At 46.3% G+C, this 19,915-nt stretch overlaps 2 protein-coding genes across 2 annotated transcripts; both read right to left on the reverse strand.

Moving 5' to 3' along the window:
- Window positions 1-190: 190 nt before the first annotated feature.
- Window positions 191-1,208, reverse strand: LOC108579396 (apoptosis regulatory protein Siva-like). Its single transcript, XM_017942923.1, has 5 exons — window positions 1,184-1,208; window positions 930-1,073; window positions 658-857; window positions 327-484; window positions 191-236 (listed from the first exon to the last, which is right to left on the reverse strand). Exons 2-5 carry the CDS (start codon window positions 1,045-1,047, stop codon window positions 191-193), a joined length of 522 nt encoding a protein of 173 aa, XP_017798412.1. The 5' UTR covers window positions 1,048-1,073; window positions 1,184-1,208.
- Window positions 1,209-8,538: 7,330 nt separating this feature from the next.
- On the reverse strand, window positions 8,539-17,884 carry LOC108579359 (serine/threonine-protein kinase BRSK2). The gene is made up of 13 exons (XM_017942883.1): window positions 17,785-17,884; window positions 13,428-13,608; window positions 12,926-13,066; window positions 12,636-12,786; window positions 12,172-12,387; window positions 11,916-12,115; window positions 11,501-11,731; window positions 10,986-11,278; window positions 10,444-10,592; window positions 10,221-10,373; window positions 9,967-10,141; window positions 9,262-9,491; window positions 8,539-8,869 (listed from the first exon to the last, which is right to left on the reverse strand). The coding sequence occupies exons 1-13, from the start codon at window positions 17,882-17,884 to the stop codon at window positions 8,645-8,647; spliced, it is 2,445 nt and encodes an 814-aa protein (XP_017798372.1). The 3' UTR covers window positions 8,539-8,644.
- Window positions 17,885-19,915: the final 2,031 nt, after the last annotated feature.

A 19,915-nucleotide genomic window follows, 5' to 3' on the forward strand; every position in this document is an offset into this window, starting at 1 on the left:
TTTCTGTTTCTTTGTCTTAATGGAAGAGATGGAAGGGTAAAGAAATGGACAACACATAACTGTTGCATTTAATACAAAAGCATGCATATTTCGCTTTATTTATTTAATTAAATTAATACCACACATATTAAAAACTTTAAATATGAATTAAAGAGAGAGAGAGAGAGAGATAATATAACGTATCTTAACTTTATTTATAACAATTAAGGCACTTGTTTTGTTCTTCATTATTATAGCTGAAAAGAAATTGAAGAGAAACGAAGTCTTGAGAATTGTCAAATACAGAATTTAATATGCTTCTAACTAAGTATATCACATTAACTTACACAGGCAGGGAACAGTTTTGACAAAATAGCTCTGAGCAACTAGTGCATTCAAAGAGGCAAGAAGAACATAAAACTTGATCACAGTAAGAACATTTACTAAACATGCTCTGATCAATTATTCGATTGCATTCACAAAGATCATACCTTGGTTGAACATCCTCAAGAAAGATAGAGAAAAAACAAGTCATTAATTTTATTCAATATTGTATAGAAAACCTTTACGCTTATTTTGTTTGATATATTTTTAAAATAAAAAGATTTTCCAATATTGTCAACGATGATAAATATACAATAAGATAAACCTACCATTAGTGGTAAGTAAACGACTTACCTTTATAGCTTTATCTGCTCCTAATAATTCTAACTTGCTATTCAATACCATTTGTGTTTTTAAGTTGCGTTCAGTTTTGAACTTGCAAGGGGAAGGTACTTTCGACGACGGTATAGCATCAATCGGATTTAATTCCATGGACGTATTTAATTGTCGCGACAGTGTCTTGACACCCTCTTTTAATAAATCCATTGTTTTGCCTATACGAAGTAAAGAAAAAAAGATATGTTCTTACAGTATCATTTGATTTCCTCGTATTATAACCTCCGTACCATATACAATTTTCATTCGTTCTTCTCGACAGACGCCGTTGTCTACTTGTTTTTGACCTACGTGTACCTTTAATTGGGGCGGCAAATCATCCTCAAAGGGACACGGACGTTTCGGCATTCTTCAACAATGATTAATATTAAGAACTGCAAGAAGAAGGGAAGTTTAAAATTTTCGCAACATCGTCCCGCGACGAATTAGACACAACACAGGGATTCGTGCAGGGTTCTCGTGTATCTTGCGTAGGTATACATACATGCGTATATCTACTACGTTCTTAACGTCGTACGTTAAACGTGTTTTCAAATACGACATTTGAATCGATATTACTCGTAATTTTTCCAACGTAAAAAGTTCATTTGCGAGTTAATACGTTAAACGTGTTTTCGAATACGACATTTGAATCGATATTACTCGTAATTTTTCCAACGTAAAAAGTTCATTTGCGAGTTAACGTATAAATAGAACGTGTTACCAGTTCCTTTAACAAGTACAAACAACAATATCGTATACAGAATGTATAGGGAATTAAGTTTACAACGAAATTAGTAATGTTTGTTTATTAGTAATGTTGCATTATTATTACTTTTATACATATTTGATATTGGCCATCAACAAATATGTTACAATTTTCATCTCCCCACACTCTCGTGTTTATTCGTTTGCTTGAAAACTAACGATATTATTTTATAATAATACATAATAATTCATAGTCATTGCGTGACAAGTACCAGTAGTATTCGTTAGTACAATAACTGTACACTGTATTTGTAGCTCGCTTCACAAGTAAACTGTACAAAAGAAAGAAAGAAAGAAAGAAAGAAAGAAAGAAAGATAACCGAATGAAATTATCGGATAAAGTATCATTAAAAGAAATAATCACGATCAATGTCTCTGTTGCATCTATTGGTATATAATCATTGTTTTTCCACTAAAACGATGCATGTTATTTACGGTTGTGAAGAAAGGGACCGCTTAATTGATTCGTGGGACCGTGAGACACTCGAATCGCAATATGCGTACACCGTCGCCGTGCTTCTTAAGAAATTGAACGCTTAAAAAACAAGAGTCTAGTTGTTCGCTACGCGGAATAAGGGTTTCAGGGCCGGATCGTTTCTTCTCTCTTCGTAAAAAAATAGTTTACTGCAAGTGCATTGAATTTAGCGCAAATACCCAATCGTTCTGAAAATGATCGTTCGTTTCTTACCGATGGATAATCGCGAAACGCGGACATTTCCGATGAATCGATAATGCAATCGATAGCTGGTTTAACCTTTAAAACAGCTTCACAGGATTCGCTCGTCTTACGGTTACGTCTTTCAAGCAACGTCTATCTATTTGCCTCGTTATGAAAAGTGTTTAATTTTCTTTTCTTTTCGTAATTTCTTTTTTCGTGAAAGTTTCTTGGAATTCGTCTAATGTGCCGTTTGTTATTATTTCGTGTATTATTGCGCGCCAACGTAAATTTCTTCGTCGATCCCGTAGTGTAGGTTAACGACACGCGAATAGACGTAACCGCTACGTATTCGTTAGAAGTGCTCTTTATTCGCAAAATAAGCGACAAGTATTTCGTAACTTGATCGTAATCGGCTGCATACAGTGAGTACCTAAATCATTGCTGTACGCATGCATCGGTCACATCGATCGGAGAGATCGTCGTTCCATTCCTTCAAATTTCTCGTGAAAACCTCGTGAAAGATGGACATGTTGTTTTTTGCGTCGTTTCACTATGCCGCAACATGTTTTATCAGCGGAAAAAAAGAAGTTGCCAATTACGAGGTTGTTTAAACAACGACGTAGTAAAGTAAGAAAATTCGAAGGAAAAATATTTTCGACGCCGAAACATTTCTATTATATAACACGAATATGGGTTTACGCGATCAGTTTCCACCAGAATTTCGAAGGAAGCTTAAAATCACACAGGCAAGTCAAGCGAAATGGTTTACAATAAGAAATACTTTTCGGAAAACACATCTTCGGACTCACAGCCGTTATTGTCAGTTGTCATGGACGTTACTAAATACTCGGTACATACAACGCGTAACTGGCAAATCGAATCGCTGTACGCCCGGGATCCTTCAACCAGAATATTGATTATGCATCTTTGATATGAACTGTTTCTGAAAATTTTCCTTCTTTACAAGCTTTCACGTAACACGTTTTATCCTTATTCGAAAAATTGCAATTTCTCAAATTTGTCCATTAAAGCGTCTTTCACCCATCACTATCTGCGACACGATACGACGTTTCGTTTCTCTCGTAATAAGTTTGTACGCGATGAAAAATGTTAGTGAAAGACTTCACAGGAAATACATATAATCGATACTCGGAATCGAAGCTCGCTTGCACGAGACACGACTCGCGCGGCGGATCCCTCGTGTACGACATTTCGATTTCGGAACTTTTCATCGTCGAGATATGCCTGTTATTAAAAGTGTGTATCGGTGAGATAGCTAAATGGATGCGCGAAAGCAATATTTCTCGTTGCTACGACTATGAAATATCGATAATTCGGCGCTAAGGGTTTTAGCATCTCCGTTTCTTTCAGTAGCGGTCGAACGTTGACGACAATTAATCGAACCGAATAATTTCCTAATAAATAATAAACGAAACGATACGATACGAAAAAGTGTGCTAAAGTCGAAAGCATCGAATCGGTGCAGATTGGTGTCTACGCGATAAAAAGTGGTACAAAGGAAATCGGTAACCCAGCGAACAGTATACATAGAGCGTGAAAAGAAGCGTCTCCGGTTGTAGCGTGTCTTTCTAGTTGCTTCACTTACGATACAGCGTTCAACTCAACTCTGGAACTATAAATCACGCCTTTGCTAAACTTGATTAACTAATCGGACGTTGTTAGTCGCGTTGCTAGTACGCGACCGTGCAACATCGAATTCGCTAAAGGTGTGCGCCCCCCGACTTATTGTATTCTATCTTAGGACAATGTTCCCTTTCCGCTTTTCCTCCGCTTCTCATTTTCCCCACTAACAACGTTTCTCCGTACGAATCTTTCTTTCCAAGTGAAGGAATTCGTTGAAATATTCCATGAAATAAACGGGGTGATAACGCAGTTAGCGATATTAGAAGGCGCGTTAGTTGGAAAGGTGTCGATAATTGGCGTACGTACATGTAAATACCAAGGTGAATTGGAAGACGAAGCGGAACGGTTAGGGGTTAATCGGTTGGTGTTGTCGCGTGGCCTAATTGATTTTCGCGAATGCATCAAAGCGAACATTGTTCCTGAACGGAATTGTCGATGGTGAAGGTACATAGGTGGTGGGCAACCTTGGTCGATTCGAGCTGCTCCTTGTTCGCTGTGCACCGCATCGCCCGTACGGAGATTCGTAAATACACACGATAATTATACGAACGCGTCTGAAGCAGGATAATAATCGAGAGAGAATATTCGACAATAGGTAATGTATCGATCAGGCGCCGCGACGCGTCACGGCAGCCTCTTGTTATCGAAGGAAGGTAAAGGGGAGTGTGCGACAGAATTTTAGCGGAAATACTGTAGTTGGCTCGATTTCCGTTCGATACGACAATATTATTTTATAGAATTGGTTGAATCGAATCTCTCGAACAAGGCTGCCGCGATGCAGGCTCGCGAAGAGCAGCAAGCACGCGCCCGCGTACACGTGTATTGTGTATAACAAAAGGTCAACAAGTAAACGTGCGATAAATCAATCGATTGCAAATCGCCTTATAAATTGTATAAAAATTCTCTATCTGCCTAGCTTAATGCCTTAAGGATTACGGGGTGTCGGGAATTTGTATAATTCCTACAGGTTTATGCCCACTCGTGCAGCTTCTGCTCGCAAATCTCGTCTCTAGTCACCAGGAAAAGCACGCATGCCCTCTGTGCGCGCGGCGACAAACGTTTACACTTTCGTTTCTTCCCATTCTGTGCTCTTCTATACGAGTACGCGGTACGGCTCGTACGATAAAACAGATAGAAAGAAAGAAAGTATCGTCGAGAAGGAGGATGTCGCGCGTCGGCACACAGAGCGGTCATGTGAGGCAAAAGCGAGTCGAAAAATAAATCGGAGACACGTGAGGGTTAGCGAGTATTATTAATTGTCCGTAGAGCTACATTAGGCGTGACAAGTGTGGGTGGCGAGCGCGTGCGCCACACGGCACGCCCAATTGCAACGAAAAAACAGAAAGTGGCCCAGAGATATCTCATACCCGGGACCGGTTTAATCCATTCACTCGAGTATTCACCGAAGTACTTTAGTATTAGTATTTTTCTCCACCCATAAATTCGCACGATATAAAATCCTAGCTTAGTATGGCCGGTAATTTGTTTCTCTTGTGTCCTCGTAACTCTCCCTCTCTCCCTTTCTCTCTCATTCTCACTCTTCGTTATGTACGATTGATTTTACATTAATCCGCAATTAGTAAATAGATAACCGCAAGCTTACGTCTAAATTCAATTTTTTTTCATGAGTTAGTGGTGTGTTGTGTTATGTATGCGTGACGCACACACAGTCTCGACTATCCAGCGACAACATTTTTCCCCCTTCTTATCACTCTCGCTCCTCCTCTTTCACGCGCGCACACACACACACACTCGCTCTCTTTCTTTCTCAGTCACTCTCTCGCGTATTGCAAAGCCCGATTTATTTCCGCGAAACGTAACGAACGAACGAACGAACTTCCTCTCTACGAATTCGAAGCATAGAAGGTGTGTCGTTCTCATTCAACGAGATTACACTTACTTTTTCCTTTCTCCTTTATTTTCTATCTGCAAGCTTCTTAATGGAATGCTTTAGTACAAATACGGGATATCGAATCTAATCGCCTATTAAACCAGGCTTACGCCCGACTATTCCCCCTTCCCTTTTAGCTACATTCAAAACTAACCATTCCCTTTGCCTTCCTGTCCACTTCTCCACGTGGGGGAACAAACGTAACGATAATACGCGAACAAACGAACGGATAACCGAGTCAACGAATTCACGCCTGATAAAGACCACTTGGACATTCTCGGCAAAAAGAATCGTCCGTTTTCGATTCGCATACACCCTCTGGATGATACGCACGTAGCTGTCTTCTCTATGTAGGAACGAGTCGCCGTGTGCGATACAATGTACAGGTAATACCTAAAGCGAGAGCTATCGGGGACCATCGAGGGGAGGATTTTTGATTCGAGCGAACACTCTCTCGCCTACGTCTATCTAATCGGAAAAACTTTTATCGTCTGCCGGTAAGATTCTTCGATCGAGAGATCGCTAGAATGGTAAACTTTCACGTGCTACATCTTTACTTGCCGTTTGCAACTGGTGCAAAAAACTGAAAACCATCGTTACTTTTTCGTTCCAAGATCTTCTTCGACTGGCTATATTCAGCGTTTCCAACGTTTCTTTACTATCGACAGATCTACGTATCGTTTCAGTACGATTTGGCGAACGTGCGCGCTTCGTTTAGAAACATCTAACAAAAATATAAACGCTAGACGATATCTACGATTCTAATTACGACGGTTTAACATTCTACAGTTTTCAACAGGTTCTTTCCATTTTTTTCCGGTTTTTCTCTCTTCTTTTTCACGCTGCAGAAGTGTCTTTCGTTCGGTTCGTCGAGAATTCTTACGTTCGGCAGGATTCGACATTTAGTTAACGCCTATAACGAGCCTTTGTGGTTAAAAACGGTGCTAATCGCGTTTACAATGCGTTCATCGTTCCACTAAGAAGCTGGGACAATTTTCGAGAGATATGTCTGTGTGTGTTTGAGAAAAACGTGTACGATAATTATACTTTTTATTTACTTTTTTTTTCTTTGTTATCGCTTAATCTTTATTATTCTACGGTTAGAAACGCCTAGATCTCCGTCTTTCCTCATTCTCTCTCTTTCTCTCTCACACACTCTCCCTCCCTCCCTCCCTCTCTCTCTCTCTCTCTCTCTCTCTCTCGTGTTTTGCCTCGTTTATTTTCGCGTAAGTAGCAGACAAGAAGCCTTACGCGTCGCACGCTCCGCTCCTAAGTGAAACCTACTTATACGTGTATTTACGCATATACATATGCATTTGTTTATTTATTTATCTATTTGTTCACTCGTTTATTTATATATTTATATTCGTATTTATATTTATATATTAGTCTTTTGAAATGTTTTTCTCGTGCGTGCAAAAAATAAATCTCTCAACGCGATCGTTGCGCGGCGAGTGAATTTTCTTTCCTTTTCTCGTTTCTCCTTGTTAGTTTTCCCTTTCGCTCACACTCTCTCTCTCTCTCTCTCTCTCTCTCTCTCGTTTTTTCCACTACGTGTTTTGCAAAAGTTATAGAAACGCTTTCAGCGACCCCCTCAGATTTCCCTTTTCACGTTCGGATAAATAGGAATTAGGAGTTATCTGTACAAGTAACGTCGAGTTGCCGAGAAGACGATCAAGGATTCAGAAACTCGAGACTCGAAGGCATCAGCGTGCGAAACGAGACGCGAGTGTGCAAAATTTTCCAGGGACAAAACCGGAGAACGCTGACGAGCGTTTGAAATCTTCCTTTCTCACTTGTTCTTACTAAATTTTCCAAGCTTTAAATAAACTACAAAGTTTCATCTTTATTGCAAGGGCGATGTAAAAATAGCGTTGTTGTAAATTTTATTAGTCGAAGAAGAATCTCTCACTCTCTCGCATTCTCTCTCTCTCTCTCTTTCTCGCAGAATAATCCATTTTCGCTTGCTGAATCAGGAAGTTAGTTACATTTCACGAAATTTCTTCACGAATACTTCTTTTTAGTGGAACATTAGTTGCATTGCTTTGTGTATCGACTGTTCGGGTAAGGCGGCTTGTAATTTTCGCGTATAAGTAAGGCGTACACCGTCCGGTTCTTTTTCTTGCCTGCGATGAAACATCGATTACTCGAGGTAAACGAGAAAAACGGAACAGAGAGAAAAAAGAGTTTGTTTTTGCGTTATTTATAAAAATAAAGGTTCGGGCTGGAAATTGGAGTGAAAGTTTGAACGGGGGTAATAATGGACAGAGTAGCTGGAACACTTAACACGTATGCAACAAAGTCGTCTAAAGAGTCGCGTAACGATGCAATTAATCAATCAGTCTACGATAAACACAACCGTCTCAACGAAGAGAGGAAACAAATCTAAACGTTGGAAAATCCGGAGAGGTTAATTTACGTAATAGGTGATTCGAAAGGAAATTCAAGGCGAAGGTAAAAGAGTCGAAAAGATGCGAATTCAACGTCTCCGGTTTTTCCTCGGTGCGATACACTACTAAAAAAACGAAATCGCTAGTTGGCGATGTACACAACAAGATATACGTACCGAGATAAACCACTCTTAGAGCCGCACGATCCGATGTTATTCCGGTAGGTATAATGTCACTATTGCACTTCACTTTCAAGCAGAAAAAAATAACGTTGCCACGATAGAACGAAAGTCGACCGCGATCACTGTGCAACGAAACGTCAAGTGAGGACGATTCGCGTTGCGGCACAAATTTCCTCCACCGTTTTCCTCACCCTCTTCTCCCTCGTTCTTTTCTCCGTTCGCCTTTTACGTTCGCGGAATTGATATTTCAACAGCTCCGTTTTTCACGCTAGCCTTTGGTTGTCCAACTCGAGGAGTTTATTCCGCGTCCCCGGTGGAAGCATCGTGTCTCAGGATCGGTGCTCGCGGCGAGCTTCTCTCACCAGAATCTCTGAGCGCTGTCCCATAAGTTCTTCAGGTTCGATCGAAACTCAAAACGGAAGTTCCGGTAGTATCACGCTATGTTGTTGCCGCTCATCGTGGTCACGCATTTCTTCTCCGGTGTATTCTGGCTCTCCGAGTTGCTGCGCACCGCCTTGGTCGGACTTCCGGGCGTCGGCGTCGCGTCCCCCGGCAAAGGATTATTGTTGTTCGTCGAGGTGGAACTTCTGCGACCGTTCTCACGTGTCGGCGATTTCACGTCGAACACGGACGTGTCCGATTCGATGTCCGAGTCGATCTGCAACCAACGCGGCAACCAAAACTGAACATCGCGACACACGCACAACCCTCCGTTTCTTTTTTTTTCTTTCGGATTGTTGCTACTGCTGCGAGAATGAACTACTTCTAACGAGAGGGGGAGATTGTTTATGAATGAAATATCGTTTCGTTTCGTTTCTGCGTACTCTAAGAAGAAGATAGCTGATGCTACCTTTCATTGCGTAATTCTATGCGTGCCGTAGAACTATGGAGCTACGAAGGTCATGAACTGTGTGAGCAGGAATCGCCTAGCGAATGAAATCTTTTCCGTTCACCTCTTGTCACTGGTTTCCACGAGGAAGAAACTTTGGAATGGAATAAGAGAATTATCGCGACAACGATGAGTCTAGGAGGAGGAAGATGATGCGCTACCTTGTTGAAACAGACTACCTGTCTGGTAGCTGGATGCGGGCTGAGAAACAATCGCTCGCTGGTGTCGCTTCCGCAGCTCGAACTTTCGCTCATCTCCTGGGTGAACTTCCTCGAGGCCCGCGGACTCGGCGGCGCCGCTCTGCTCTGACCTCCCAAGTTTATTCCTACGTTCCTCGAGCAGACCTGCGACTGAATGTGCTCGCAGACTCTTCGAAATCTCCGGATGTTTCCTGTAAGAAAGCGAAAGTCTAATCAACTTTTTAATTCTCTGCTCTCGAATACTGAGTTCAGTCGTGGAACACATGGCCAGGGGGACTTTTGCGAAACCAAGCTTCCTTCGAGCTTCGAGCGAAAGAGCGAAAGAAGGTAGGCAGGAGAGAGACTAGAGGTGTAAATGAAGGAGCGTTCGGACGAGCGACAGAGCATGAAAGCAAAACACGAGGGCACTCCAAGTTGGAATTATACGCGCGCACACATGCGGACAAGACGTAACGGTACCACTTGCCAAGGTAACATCGATCTAGTTGCGCTTGGACGGCTGCCAAATGCCAAACGCCACCACCTTACGATCTACCCTTGTCCGCCTCTCGTTTCGCAAATTCAAGTCGTGAAACCACGTCGTGCGAAACCCGCGATTTCTGTTTGTCTTTTAGGAACAGATCAGAATAGCAGTCGGAACTCTCGGAACCAAGTAACTTTGCTTACCGCTTAGCAGGGTAAAAGTAATGGCGAACAACGGTTCGCTCTGTTGTTTCGAAATTGCGCTAATGTCCACTTGAAAACGGACTTGTCTTTGGAACATGGCCGGTGCCGTGCTCCCTCGTTTGTATTCCACTTTGAAGGACATGGGCGAGCTTACGCTGTGGGACAACTCCGCTATCTGTCGATCGAAAAGTCTCGGCTTTTTCACAGGAACGGTGCAAGTGGTGGAGTGCGTTGCTGGTTCGTTGGTAACTTACCGATAGAAAAGCGTGGATCAGGTCGGCTTTCACGCTGGCCAATGCCTTTCCTTTCACCAGAATCGTGAACGTTTCGTCTTTTTCCGTGGTCATCAGACTACCGAACCACGATTTTTTCGTAAGCTCCGGAGAGGAATCCGGCGTCAGATGCACCTACGTTGTACGTGTTAATATCGGTTAATGTCAAGGTTCCTTTCCAACAGAAAAATACACGCGTACGTACCTCTTCGGTACTTGTGAGCAATTTGCGTCGATGAAACCGGGGACTGCCTAGGAAGGAGTTCTTGATGGTGGTCAACCTGGATCTCCAGTGATGGGCACCAGAGCCGGCTCCAGTGTGGGGCGATCCTGGCGGTGTAACACCGACCGCAACTACTGCCAAACATTTTGATCAAGTGGACCGCAAGATAGAACGCGGCTGTTTCGATGGCCGTGTCACGGCCGCGCGCCAGAGACGATTCGCGTGTACAAAGTGTGTGCTCGTTATACGCCGCGAGCACAGAGGTCACTTGCATTTTTTACAAACCGTCCTAGCTGCCAGTCCTTTCCGGCGGAAAGAGAATGCGTACTCAGACGTCTACGGAGCTTTTGTTCGCCCCGTATAAACACTCTGGACACCCGCGCCTCCTCTTTACTCGGAGCTACGTTTCCCGATTTAACGGGAGCACACGATACAGTTTCTCGTTAAACGATCTAACGCCGTTAAAATCTCGACGTAGTTTACGAAGGCAGAAAATTGAATAGGAAGTTTGCGTTCTAGCTCACCCTGCTGCACGTCGTTTATCTCTATTCCCACGTTGGGTAGGGCTGGTGCAGGAGCCGCGACGGCCGGGCTGATCGTGTTTCCATTGCCCGCGTTCATCGTCACCGTTGATATTCTGTGAGGGCTTCCCGCCTGTCCTAGGTGGGAGCTCGGAGGAGCTCTGTGAGGACTGAGCAATCCTGCGACGGCGTTCGAGCCGTGCAAGGGAGAGCTACCCTGCGTCGAGGAGGAGTGCGAATGCGAGCCGTGCGTGTGGCATCCGGTGCTGGGCGAACGACGCGCGTGATGCCTCGTGCTGTAACATTTTCGTTTCAAGTGAATTTGTCGCATGACATTCAAGACGGAGTTTTAATCGGGTGGAAGTTAATCGGACACGCACGCGACGCTTCGAGAGAGCGTCACGCGATTCTGCTCGACTTGGGCGACGACCGTGCCGTGACAACGATTGACCGTGCCGTTTAAGCGGTTCACGTGTAGGGCAGTTGGTCTGATTCGAGTTAGCTCTTTTCGTATTTACCTCGACTGTCGTCTGGGTGTTAGAGGAGAACCGTGGCTAATTTCTCCGAGATTGAGGGCCGTGCTGCCGTTCACTCGACACGTGTCCACCCGTTTTCTAGGTGGATCCGCCTCCAGTTGTCCCGCGGATCCTCTCATGCCTCCTCTCATTACCTCGAGCTCGTCCTCGCACGCCGGTCTTCTTCGTTTCCTCTCGAGCAGCAGGAAATATATCACCTTCTCCGTATTGTGGCTGCACCAAACCGTGGAACAAACCGTGGTGTGTGAGCGGAAAACTGAAAATCTCCAACGGATGTACGGGGATAGCCTACGAGGCGATCAACTACCGCGCGATAATCCTCCAAAGTGTTTGCAACGGGGGTAGCTTTTATTCCGAGTTTAGTACGAGTGTGGAGAACAGATCGAATTATCCTTACTTCGGGCTGAGAAGTTCTTGAATCAGCTTGTCCCGTTCCTTGAAGCAGCCTAGGCTCGCGATCGCCTGCAACACGTCCGGATCGATCGCATCCACGGACGGAATAACGTGCGTCTGTACCACGTCCATCATCGACAGCTCCAGTTCTAGCTCGCCCTTGCCCGCTGCCGTCACCCACGCGTGCCTGTTTATTTCCGCCAGCTGAGGAAATTCGAAATTACGCCGTGTATCTGCCTTCCGACGTAATCCTCCCTTACCGTCAGCCTCTTATCGGGATCGACTTCGATCATCCCCTCGAGTAGATTCTGACATTCGGGTGGCACGAAGTGCGGTATGTAAAACACGCCGCGCTTCACCTTCTCCAGCAACTTTCTCAAATTGTCGTCGTCGAAGGGCAACGCGCCTACCAGAAGCGCGTAAAGTATCACCCCGCACGACCAAACGTCCGCCTTCCTCCCGTCGTATTTCTCACCCTGGAAACGTGCAATTATTCCCCTCTTAATTAAACCTGCGAGCCAGCCAACCTAACGGCAAAATAATAATTCGTCTCGATGGCTTTCGTCGTCAGGCGAAAGGGAAGAAGAAACACGTTTACTTCTTCTCCTCCCTTCCTCCCGCCGTGGGTAAGGTGAAAGCAATTAAGAGAATTCTAGAGTGTTTATAGGAACAACTGGCTTTTTCCAGTCTAAATTGTGAACAGAGCTAAAGGTGGACGGCTTACTCGAATAACTTCGGGGCAGGCGTAATGAGGGGAGCCGCAGCTAGTTTCCAGCATGGAGCCCGCTGGCTGCAACGACGCCATCCCGAAATCCGCGATCTTGATGTTATTCTTCTCGTCCAACAACAAATTTTCAGGCTTCAAGTCTCTGTGACTGGAAAAGGGAGAAGAGAAACACGGTCGAATCGTATCTATCTCTTTTATATTTAAATGCGACATCGCGAATGCGTTCTACTTTATATTCGACTATTTTCCGAACCGAGACGTCGTTTCGAGAGGTATGATATACTCACCATATACTATGACTATGACAAAAATCTAACGCAGAAATGATTTGTCGAAAAAATCTTCTCGCTTCCTTCGGCGTTAGTCTACCTTTTTTCACTAAATAGTCGAAAAGCTCGCCGCCGGAAACGTGTTCCAGAACAAGATATCTGAAAGGAACAAGTGCAATTTCAGTGGTGGTGGTGGTGGTACATTCGGATTTTTCCGAGCGTGCATTTTCCCCTCGCTCTCGCTCTCGCTCTCTCCTCGCTACCGTGAGTTGAGTAATGGGTCCCGTGAGTAAAGCACTTTTGTCTAGCGTGTAGATTTCGCTGCTTTTCCCCCCCAGTAGTCTTTTCTTCTCTCTTTTTTCGCCCGACTCACCGAATACCCTTTTTTCGAACGGTCGAATTAAAGTTCAACGACTTCTCGAGCTTGATGAAACTCGCGAGTTTTCCACGAGTCGTTCAAACCGGAAAAATTCACGGGAAATTCTCTCTCTCTCTCTCTCTCTCTCTGCAGAATACTCACAGATATTTTTTGTTCTCGTATACATCGGAAAGACCTAGCACGTGAGGATGGTCGATCAGTTTCATAATCGCGATCTCCCGTTCCACCTTCATCAGCACAGTCTCCGACAGCTTCTCCCTGTTGATGATCTTGATCGCCACCTTCTTGGCCAACACGCAGTGGACCCCAAGCTTGACCAATCCTGCAACAGACGTTCTTCAAATTACCTTTTCGCTTGATCGTCGCGTAACTCGTTCTTACAGCCTAACTCCGACTAATTTCAATTCTCTCTCTCTCTCTCTCTTTCTTCCTTCATTCCGTTTTTCAATCTCAAGTTTCACGGTAGCAAAGGGAGTCGCTGGTTGTATTCGGCTTGGATCACCGCGATCGAGCTTCTTTGTCCATTTCGCCTTTGATTGTTCCTTCTTTCTCTACGAATCTTGGAGTAGGACCAGACTTTGTTCTGTTAACTCGATCTACTTTCTTCCTCCCTCCTAATCACAGCTTCCTATCCATACCTACGCTACACACTGCGTCGCGAAAGCAAAGCCAATTCAGAGTGACGGTATTGTGCTTTAAATGCCTCTTCTCCGATATCTGAATGCGACGAAGAAAGTTGCCGAAGCGGGCGTTTTTCAGCTGTAGGAGAGGTCCTCTTCGAGGTCTGAGTCACTCTGCTACCTCGACAGGCAAACGCAGAGGTTTTATGCTTATTGTCAATTTTACTCTGTCAATTTTATTCGATAATTCCCTTCTTCTTTCCATTATATGTATATAGGTAAATTAAAGACTCGAGTTAAATTGGACGGCAGGAACGAATAGCCCGAAGGAAGCCGAAAAACTTGATCGATTCGCGATGTATTTGGACTAGATTGCGAAATATTCCTGGTCCATATTGTAGGACTAGGTCACGCTGGTGCCACGTCGCAAGCGTTGCGATCGTAGACCAATTTTCCTTTCACAGTCTCCGACATTTCCAACCTTTTACCCTCGCTATCTTCGTTAGGCTGCTTTGTCCAATTATTTCAGCATCATAAGTAGTCAGGAGCGAGTGGAGAGGGAGTTTCGGTGGAAATCGAGTGCGGAGTAAGGGACAGGCAGTTTCGCTGTTTCGAGTCTCGTGGCAGGAAGGAGAGGTTCGTTGGCGAAAACTGGTATTTATCAAACAGACAGCGTGCTCTCGTTTTTTGCTTTTCGTTCGGTCCGGCCTCGCGATCCACCGGTCGAAAGTGTTTCGATCGCGATTAAGGGAAAAGTTGGAGCGAAGAGGAACAACCCTGGTTGATTCGTTGAATTATTTGCGATTCGATCGTGCACCCCGTCGTTTCGTGCTATCGGAAAGCAAAAGTGAGCTATTTGTAACGATAAAGAGACGGGGAAAATATGACGGAACCGATAGGACTGGCTAAATTGGCTTAAAACCGTCTCCGAAGACCACAGCGACGCGATGTCTTTATTCATTTAAAACCAGCCGCCCCGCAGACTCTTCCTCCCCGTCCTCCTCCTCTTTTGTTCTCTAAGCGAAAAATAGGAGGAAAAAAGATGATAAAAGAATCGGAGCTCGTTGTGTCGGCGGTGGCGCAGAAGAATCGTGCGCCCTTCCTCGATTAATTAATCGAATGCCTTTTCCGCGAGTCCGCCTTTACGATTTTCCTGCCGATTACAATTCTTCTTCCAATTTATTGAGCATTTCATAACGCTCCAGACGATTTTCCTTTGTCTCTTGTTAAACACGCGGCCTACCTTCCGGTAACTACGACCGCATTCGATGTTAATAAATTGCAACTTTGCGTCCAACGACGCAAATATCTACCAGAAAAATGACCGTTTATCGTTCGCTCTTAGAAGAAAATAAGAAAGCAACGAGATCGACAACGACGAGAGGGGAAAATCGCGACGCATTACGAAAAGCCCGTTTAAACGACGGGAAATTTCGGTGTCGGTCGATCCGATGAAAATTCCGCGAGGGGTGCCGACTCGCCGCACTTCCCAACAAATCGACGAGAATTGCATTAACGCCAGTATAGGGCGTTAAAGTGCACTTTCCCTTAACGACTTGCATCACGCACGATTTACCGACATCGACGCTGGACATCCCTCTTCCTCCCCACGTGCAAGTCAATCTCTTCTGAATTTACATCTCAACAGAGTGTCCGAACAGAGCGACCCTCTCGGTGTACAGGGTTGCTCCATTTACCATCAGCTTCGGACGTTGTCGGGTCGATGGAATATTTCACGTATCGTCTAATAATCGCACTGCCCTTTTAAACATAGCACTCGCGTGGGCACACGCTGAGCGCGCGTGCAAGATAGGCGCAGAGTCGTTCGTTTTATGATATAGATTCAGAGAAGCCCCGTTCGTGTCCGATACCGAGCCTACATTTGTCAAGGTGCTCCTCGAAACTATATAATTGGAGGAATCTGTGTCAAAACGATCAATCTTCCACGCTCGTTATCAACGAGGAATTCGAGCGGAGAAAAAAAAGTAAGAGAAAGATATTCGTAAAAATATTCGTAGAGATGTCGTAGGAGGAAGATACGTTTCTAGAGGCAAAATAGGAGATCTGTTGGTTCCGGAGTGGCGTTTCGCTCGGTCGGTGACCCAGGACAACATGCAAATGTATTTACGGAAATCCCTTTTTCGTATTCGACGTAACCGCCCTCGCCAACCAAATCGAATTATACATATCTCGATATTTCACGGATTGCGCGCTTCGTCGAACTCCCTTGAGTTCGTTCACGACCAAACGTCCTGTGCGTCTGTCAGAGGCTTTATCGGCCAATTATTACCAATCTGGTCCAGACGTGCCTATTATATTTCCGTCGTTACATTTCTATCTTTGGACTCGAGTATCAAAAGGGTGGCTTGTAAATCGTTGCGCAAAAGAAATCTGCTAAATCCTTGAAGGATTTTTGGCAACCGAACCAAACTAGGTTGAATTGTCGTCTCCGTGTGGGGAACAGTTGGCTCGCTGGTAAAATTCGTAACGTCGTACAGTATGGTAAATCACAGAAAGTTCTCGCTCACTTTTCGCGTTACCCTGCAACTTTCCGCACCGTAATTCGCTTTACGTACGACGTGTACTCCGGAACTTGGGAAAGCAGTGTCGTTGACGAAAATTTGAACGACGCGACGGTGAAGTTTTGGATAATACGCGGGTACACGCGCGTTTCTTCCCCGCGCGCGAGGCCGTAAGCGCGAAACGTGACCTGCAGTTGGACGCGAGGCTTCCGACGTAACTTTTACACGGTAATTGCCAACTCGCTCGCTCTCGCGTGTACGTCGACCTCCCACGAATACCGTTAACAGTGGAAACTGCGTCCTCTCGGAAAACTTCCGACCAGCAATCCCGCGTTTAAACGGATCAGTCGATTATTCATTGCCGGAATCCCCGGAGAGATTCGAATACATCTCCGTCTGGAGTGTCCAAGTTAATCTGGGAACGGGGCGAATGCTTGTTTACGCGGGGAGTTGTCTTCAATCGCGAAACATCGAATCTCATCGATGAAAGGTGAGGATGGTTGTTTTATCGGCGAAATCGCGATAGGATCGCGGCAGGAGGGAATTCATTTTGCCGCATAACGTTCGATCGCATCGATTTGTCGCGTCACGCCCTGCGAGCTGAAACTCTTTCATCTCGGAGCGCGTGGCGTCCGGAATCGAAGGTGGCTTACGCTTCGTTCGCGAGACGTCTTCATCGATTTGGCTCGTGGCTGGTCGCGGCCGCGGCGTGCACGCGTACTTGCATATAACCTACTGCCAGTTTCGTTATCTCCGTCTCTTACCAGCCGGTAAAAATTCTGTCGAACTGATCGTCTCAAGTCTATCGTAAATAGAAGTTGAATAGCCGAATATACGGTGTCGCGTGGCTCGTTTAATCGGTCAACCTCGTCGGCGATTGTCTCGCCGCGCTTTGTCCGCTCTGGCCGAGTTGAGAGGAACGAAGGGGGATGATGAAAAGCGCATTCTTCGGTTTTCTTCGCGTTCCGTGGCCGCTTTGGTGGTAACGCGACACGTTCACACCCTTCTCTTTTCTTATAAATAAAATTCCACGTTCGCGTATGCAGCAGCGCCGTCCGTTATGCTTTCCAATCGAGTCACGGTGCAGCGCTCGGGGGTTCGCCAACCGGAGATCTCCTCGGCACACGTTCGCGATCGAACGATACGTAACGAGCTTCCGTGAAAATTCTTTTCTTTTCGAGGTGAGGTGTGATAACGTAGGAAGGAGAGAGTAAACTACAATAGCAGTTAGTTAAAATAGCAAGCGAAACTACTTAATTAGGATCGAAGGTACTGGTGTGCGCGGTCAACTGGTGAACAAAGAAGGTAAGGTACAGACCTCCTGTACAGATAGGGGGAGAATCTTGTTGCACTCACCGGTCTGCCCTTTTCCCAAGGTCTTTTCCAGTCGATAAGGGCCAACATACTGATGGGTCTCCTGGGTGTTGGACCCGACGGGTCTCTCCTTGCCCTGCATCGCCGGGCCACCTTCCTCCTGGTCCGCCAGGTTGGCTAGATTATCCTAGAAAAACAGGCTATCCGGCAACGAACCTCTGGCTCCTCTTCGCTTCTTCCTTCCGCCACCCACCCAGCCAGCCAGCCAGCCAGCCAGCCAGCCAGCCTCTTCTGCTCCTTTTCTGCGCCTCTCCCCACCGTTCTTTCTCTTCCCTTTTCCCTCCTCCACGAGCAACCTTTTTCCTCTTTGCTCTCTCAAGCTTTTACGATTCTGTCCGACAAATCCACGATCACTGGACGTTCCGCCGCGTTCGCGGCTGTCCGCGGCATGGCGATGAACGGCGTCGCGACCGCGACCGCGACCGCGACCGCGTGCACCAGGACGACGACGCGTCAACCAACGAATCGAGGAATCACCTGGAAACTTGCGTACCACTTGCCCCTCGCACATGTACGCACTGTCACTCGCGCGCCCGGCCCTTGATCTTCTGCGGCTGCCTCTTGCGGATCCTTTTCATGGTGGCCGGCCGATTCTTGTTCACCGAACAACGAGGACGAGAGTAACGAGGAGGGAGCACGTTCGCTTGGGAACGAGTCCGTGATTGCGAGCCGATCGTGACACGGACTCTAGTAGCATGGGGTAGGCTCACGTGAACCTCGCGGTCGCTCGGCCACCGGCTGCTCCGTCGCAAATCGAGCTACTCCTCCACGACGAAGCCGCGTTCGGCGCCATTGCGACTCCACCTCGACTGCTTCCGATACTTTCACCACGTTCCGAAGATACACTGCCAGTCTCTGCACACCCTCTCTCCTGCTCGCTCGCCACCCTTTCGACCGACACTTGCAACGCGACGCGTCCTCGCCAGTTTTCTCCACCTTCCTTTTCACCACCTTTATTTTACCCCTCTTCGAGAGGGACGTGTTAACGCGTTCGTTCCGAGTTTCCACGACCTCTACCACTAGTAGTGAACCACGGGAGAGAAAAGCACGAAGCTCGCCGACTGGCCCCTTCGCTCCGCCAGTACCTCCACCCTACGCGCACTCATGCACCACCGCCGATATGTCACTATAATATATCCGGCAGTAACTAGACCGACGTTCCTTCCTCTGCGTAGCCGGACTCTTTCCAGACAATTCCACGGTTTCGATCGAGCCTTCCCTTCCTTTCCCTCCTGATTCGTTTACGTTCGCCCCGTTTATCAAAGTCGTTTGCTTTCCTAGTTTCGTCAAGGATTCGGCCCTGTCGTTCGCGGATGACGGAGCTAACGACGAACCGCGGCGCTCCCAGTTCGATTACGCGTTACAGGGGACCGACAGAGGGGGTAGGTTGCGCGCGCAACTCCGCACCCGCCACCACCCCTGCGGTCGCCCTTTCCTTCCCCTCGCGGCAAACCGTGGTGCGTAGCGAAAGCTTCGAGTCTCAAATTTTTCTCTTCCCTCTCGTCGACGACGACCAACCAAATTTCTCAAATCTGTCCTACCTTACGACGATCCAGACCTTCCTGCCCTACGGTCAGCCCTGATACGACGAAAGCAAACCGCACGGATTGCGATAACACGATAACACTTAGTGTACTCTCGATTCGGAGCGAGCGATTAGACGATCGACTCCATCGCTGAGAGTAAGGGGAGACTTTGGTTCCCTCGGTTTGGCGTGCATGCGTGCGTGGTAGGGGATGACTCGGTGTGTTCTCGTCGGTAGCAGGATAGTTACTCGTGGTTCGTGTCTAGGGTGAAAAAGGAGCGAGATTTCCGATCGATTTCTGATCTTTTGTCTCGCTATCGTTTCTTCCACGTTCCCGTACTCGTTGATACGCGCGATGTGCAGATGAGAGTGTGGTGTAGGTTGCTCGAGCAAACGAAATTTGGTTGCAGCGCGTGGAGAAGGGTCGAAAGGTTCGGTAAACGGTAATTTTCACGCGTAAATGCGGCCCTTTTTGCTCCCCTTGCTTAAAAGAGAGCGAGAAGACCCTGAAACCGGAGGATCGACCGTGTCGAGCGATTTCTTCGTAGATGTCGCGCATCCTTTCACCCGCGTCTAGTCAGCGGGAAA

Source organism: Habropoda laboriosa, unplaced genomic scaffold (assembly GCF_001263275.1).
Source record: "Habropoda laboriosa isolate 0110345459 unplaced genomic scaffold, ASM126327v1 scaffold76, whole genome shotgun sequence".
Classification (NCBI taxonomy): Eukaryota; Metazoa; Arthropoda; class Insecta; order Hymenoptera; family Apidae; genus Habropoda; species Habropoda laboriosa.

Bases quoted from the DNA above. Each gene is read 5' to 3' on its own strand.
- LOC108579396 (XM_017942923.1), bottom strand. From the start codon at position 1,047: ATGCCGAAACGTCCGTGTCCCTTTGAGGATGATTTGCCGCCCCAATTA. The intron at 485-657 runs GTAAGTCGTTTA...ATCTTTCTTGAG, and splicing joins GAGCAGATAAAGCTATAAAG to GATGTTCAACCAAGGTATGA. The intron at 237-326 runs GTAAGTTAATGT...ATTTCTTTTCAG, and splicing joins CAAAACTGTTCCCTGCCTGT to CTATAATAATGAAGAACAAA.
- LOC108579359 (XM_017942883.1), bottom strand. From the start codon at position 17,884: ATGCAGGGCAAGGAGAGACCCGTCGGGTCCAACACCCAGGAGACCCAT. The intron at 12,787-12,925 runs GTGAGTATATCA...TCCCTTTTCCAG, and splicing joins TGTCATAGTCATAGTATATG to TCACAGAGACTTGAAGCCTG. The intron at 10,374-10,443 runs GTACGTACGCGT...CGTACAACGTAG, and splicing joins TGCTCACAAGTACCGAAGAG to GTGCATCTGACGCCGGATTC.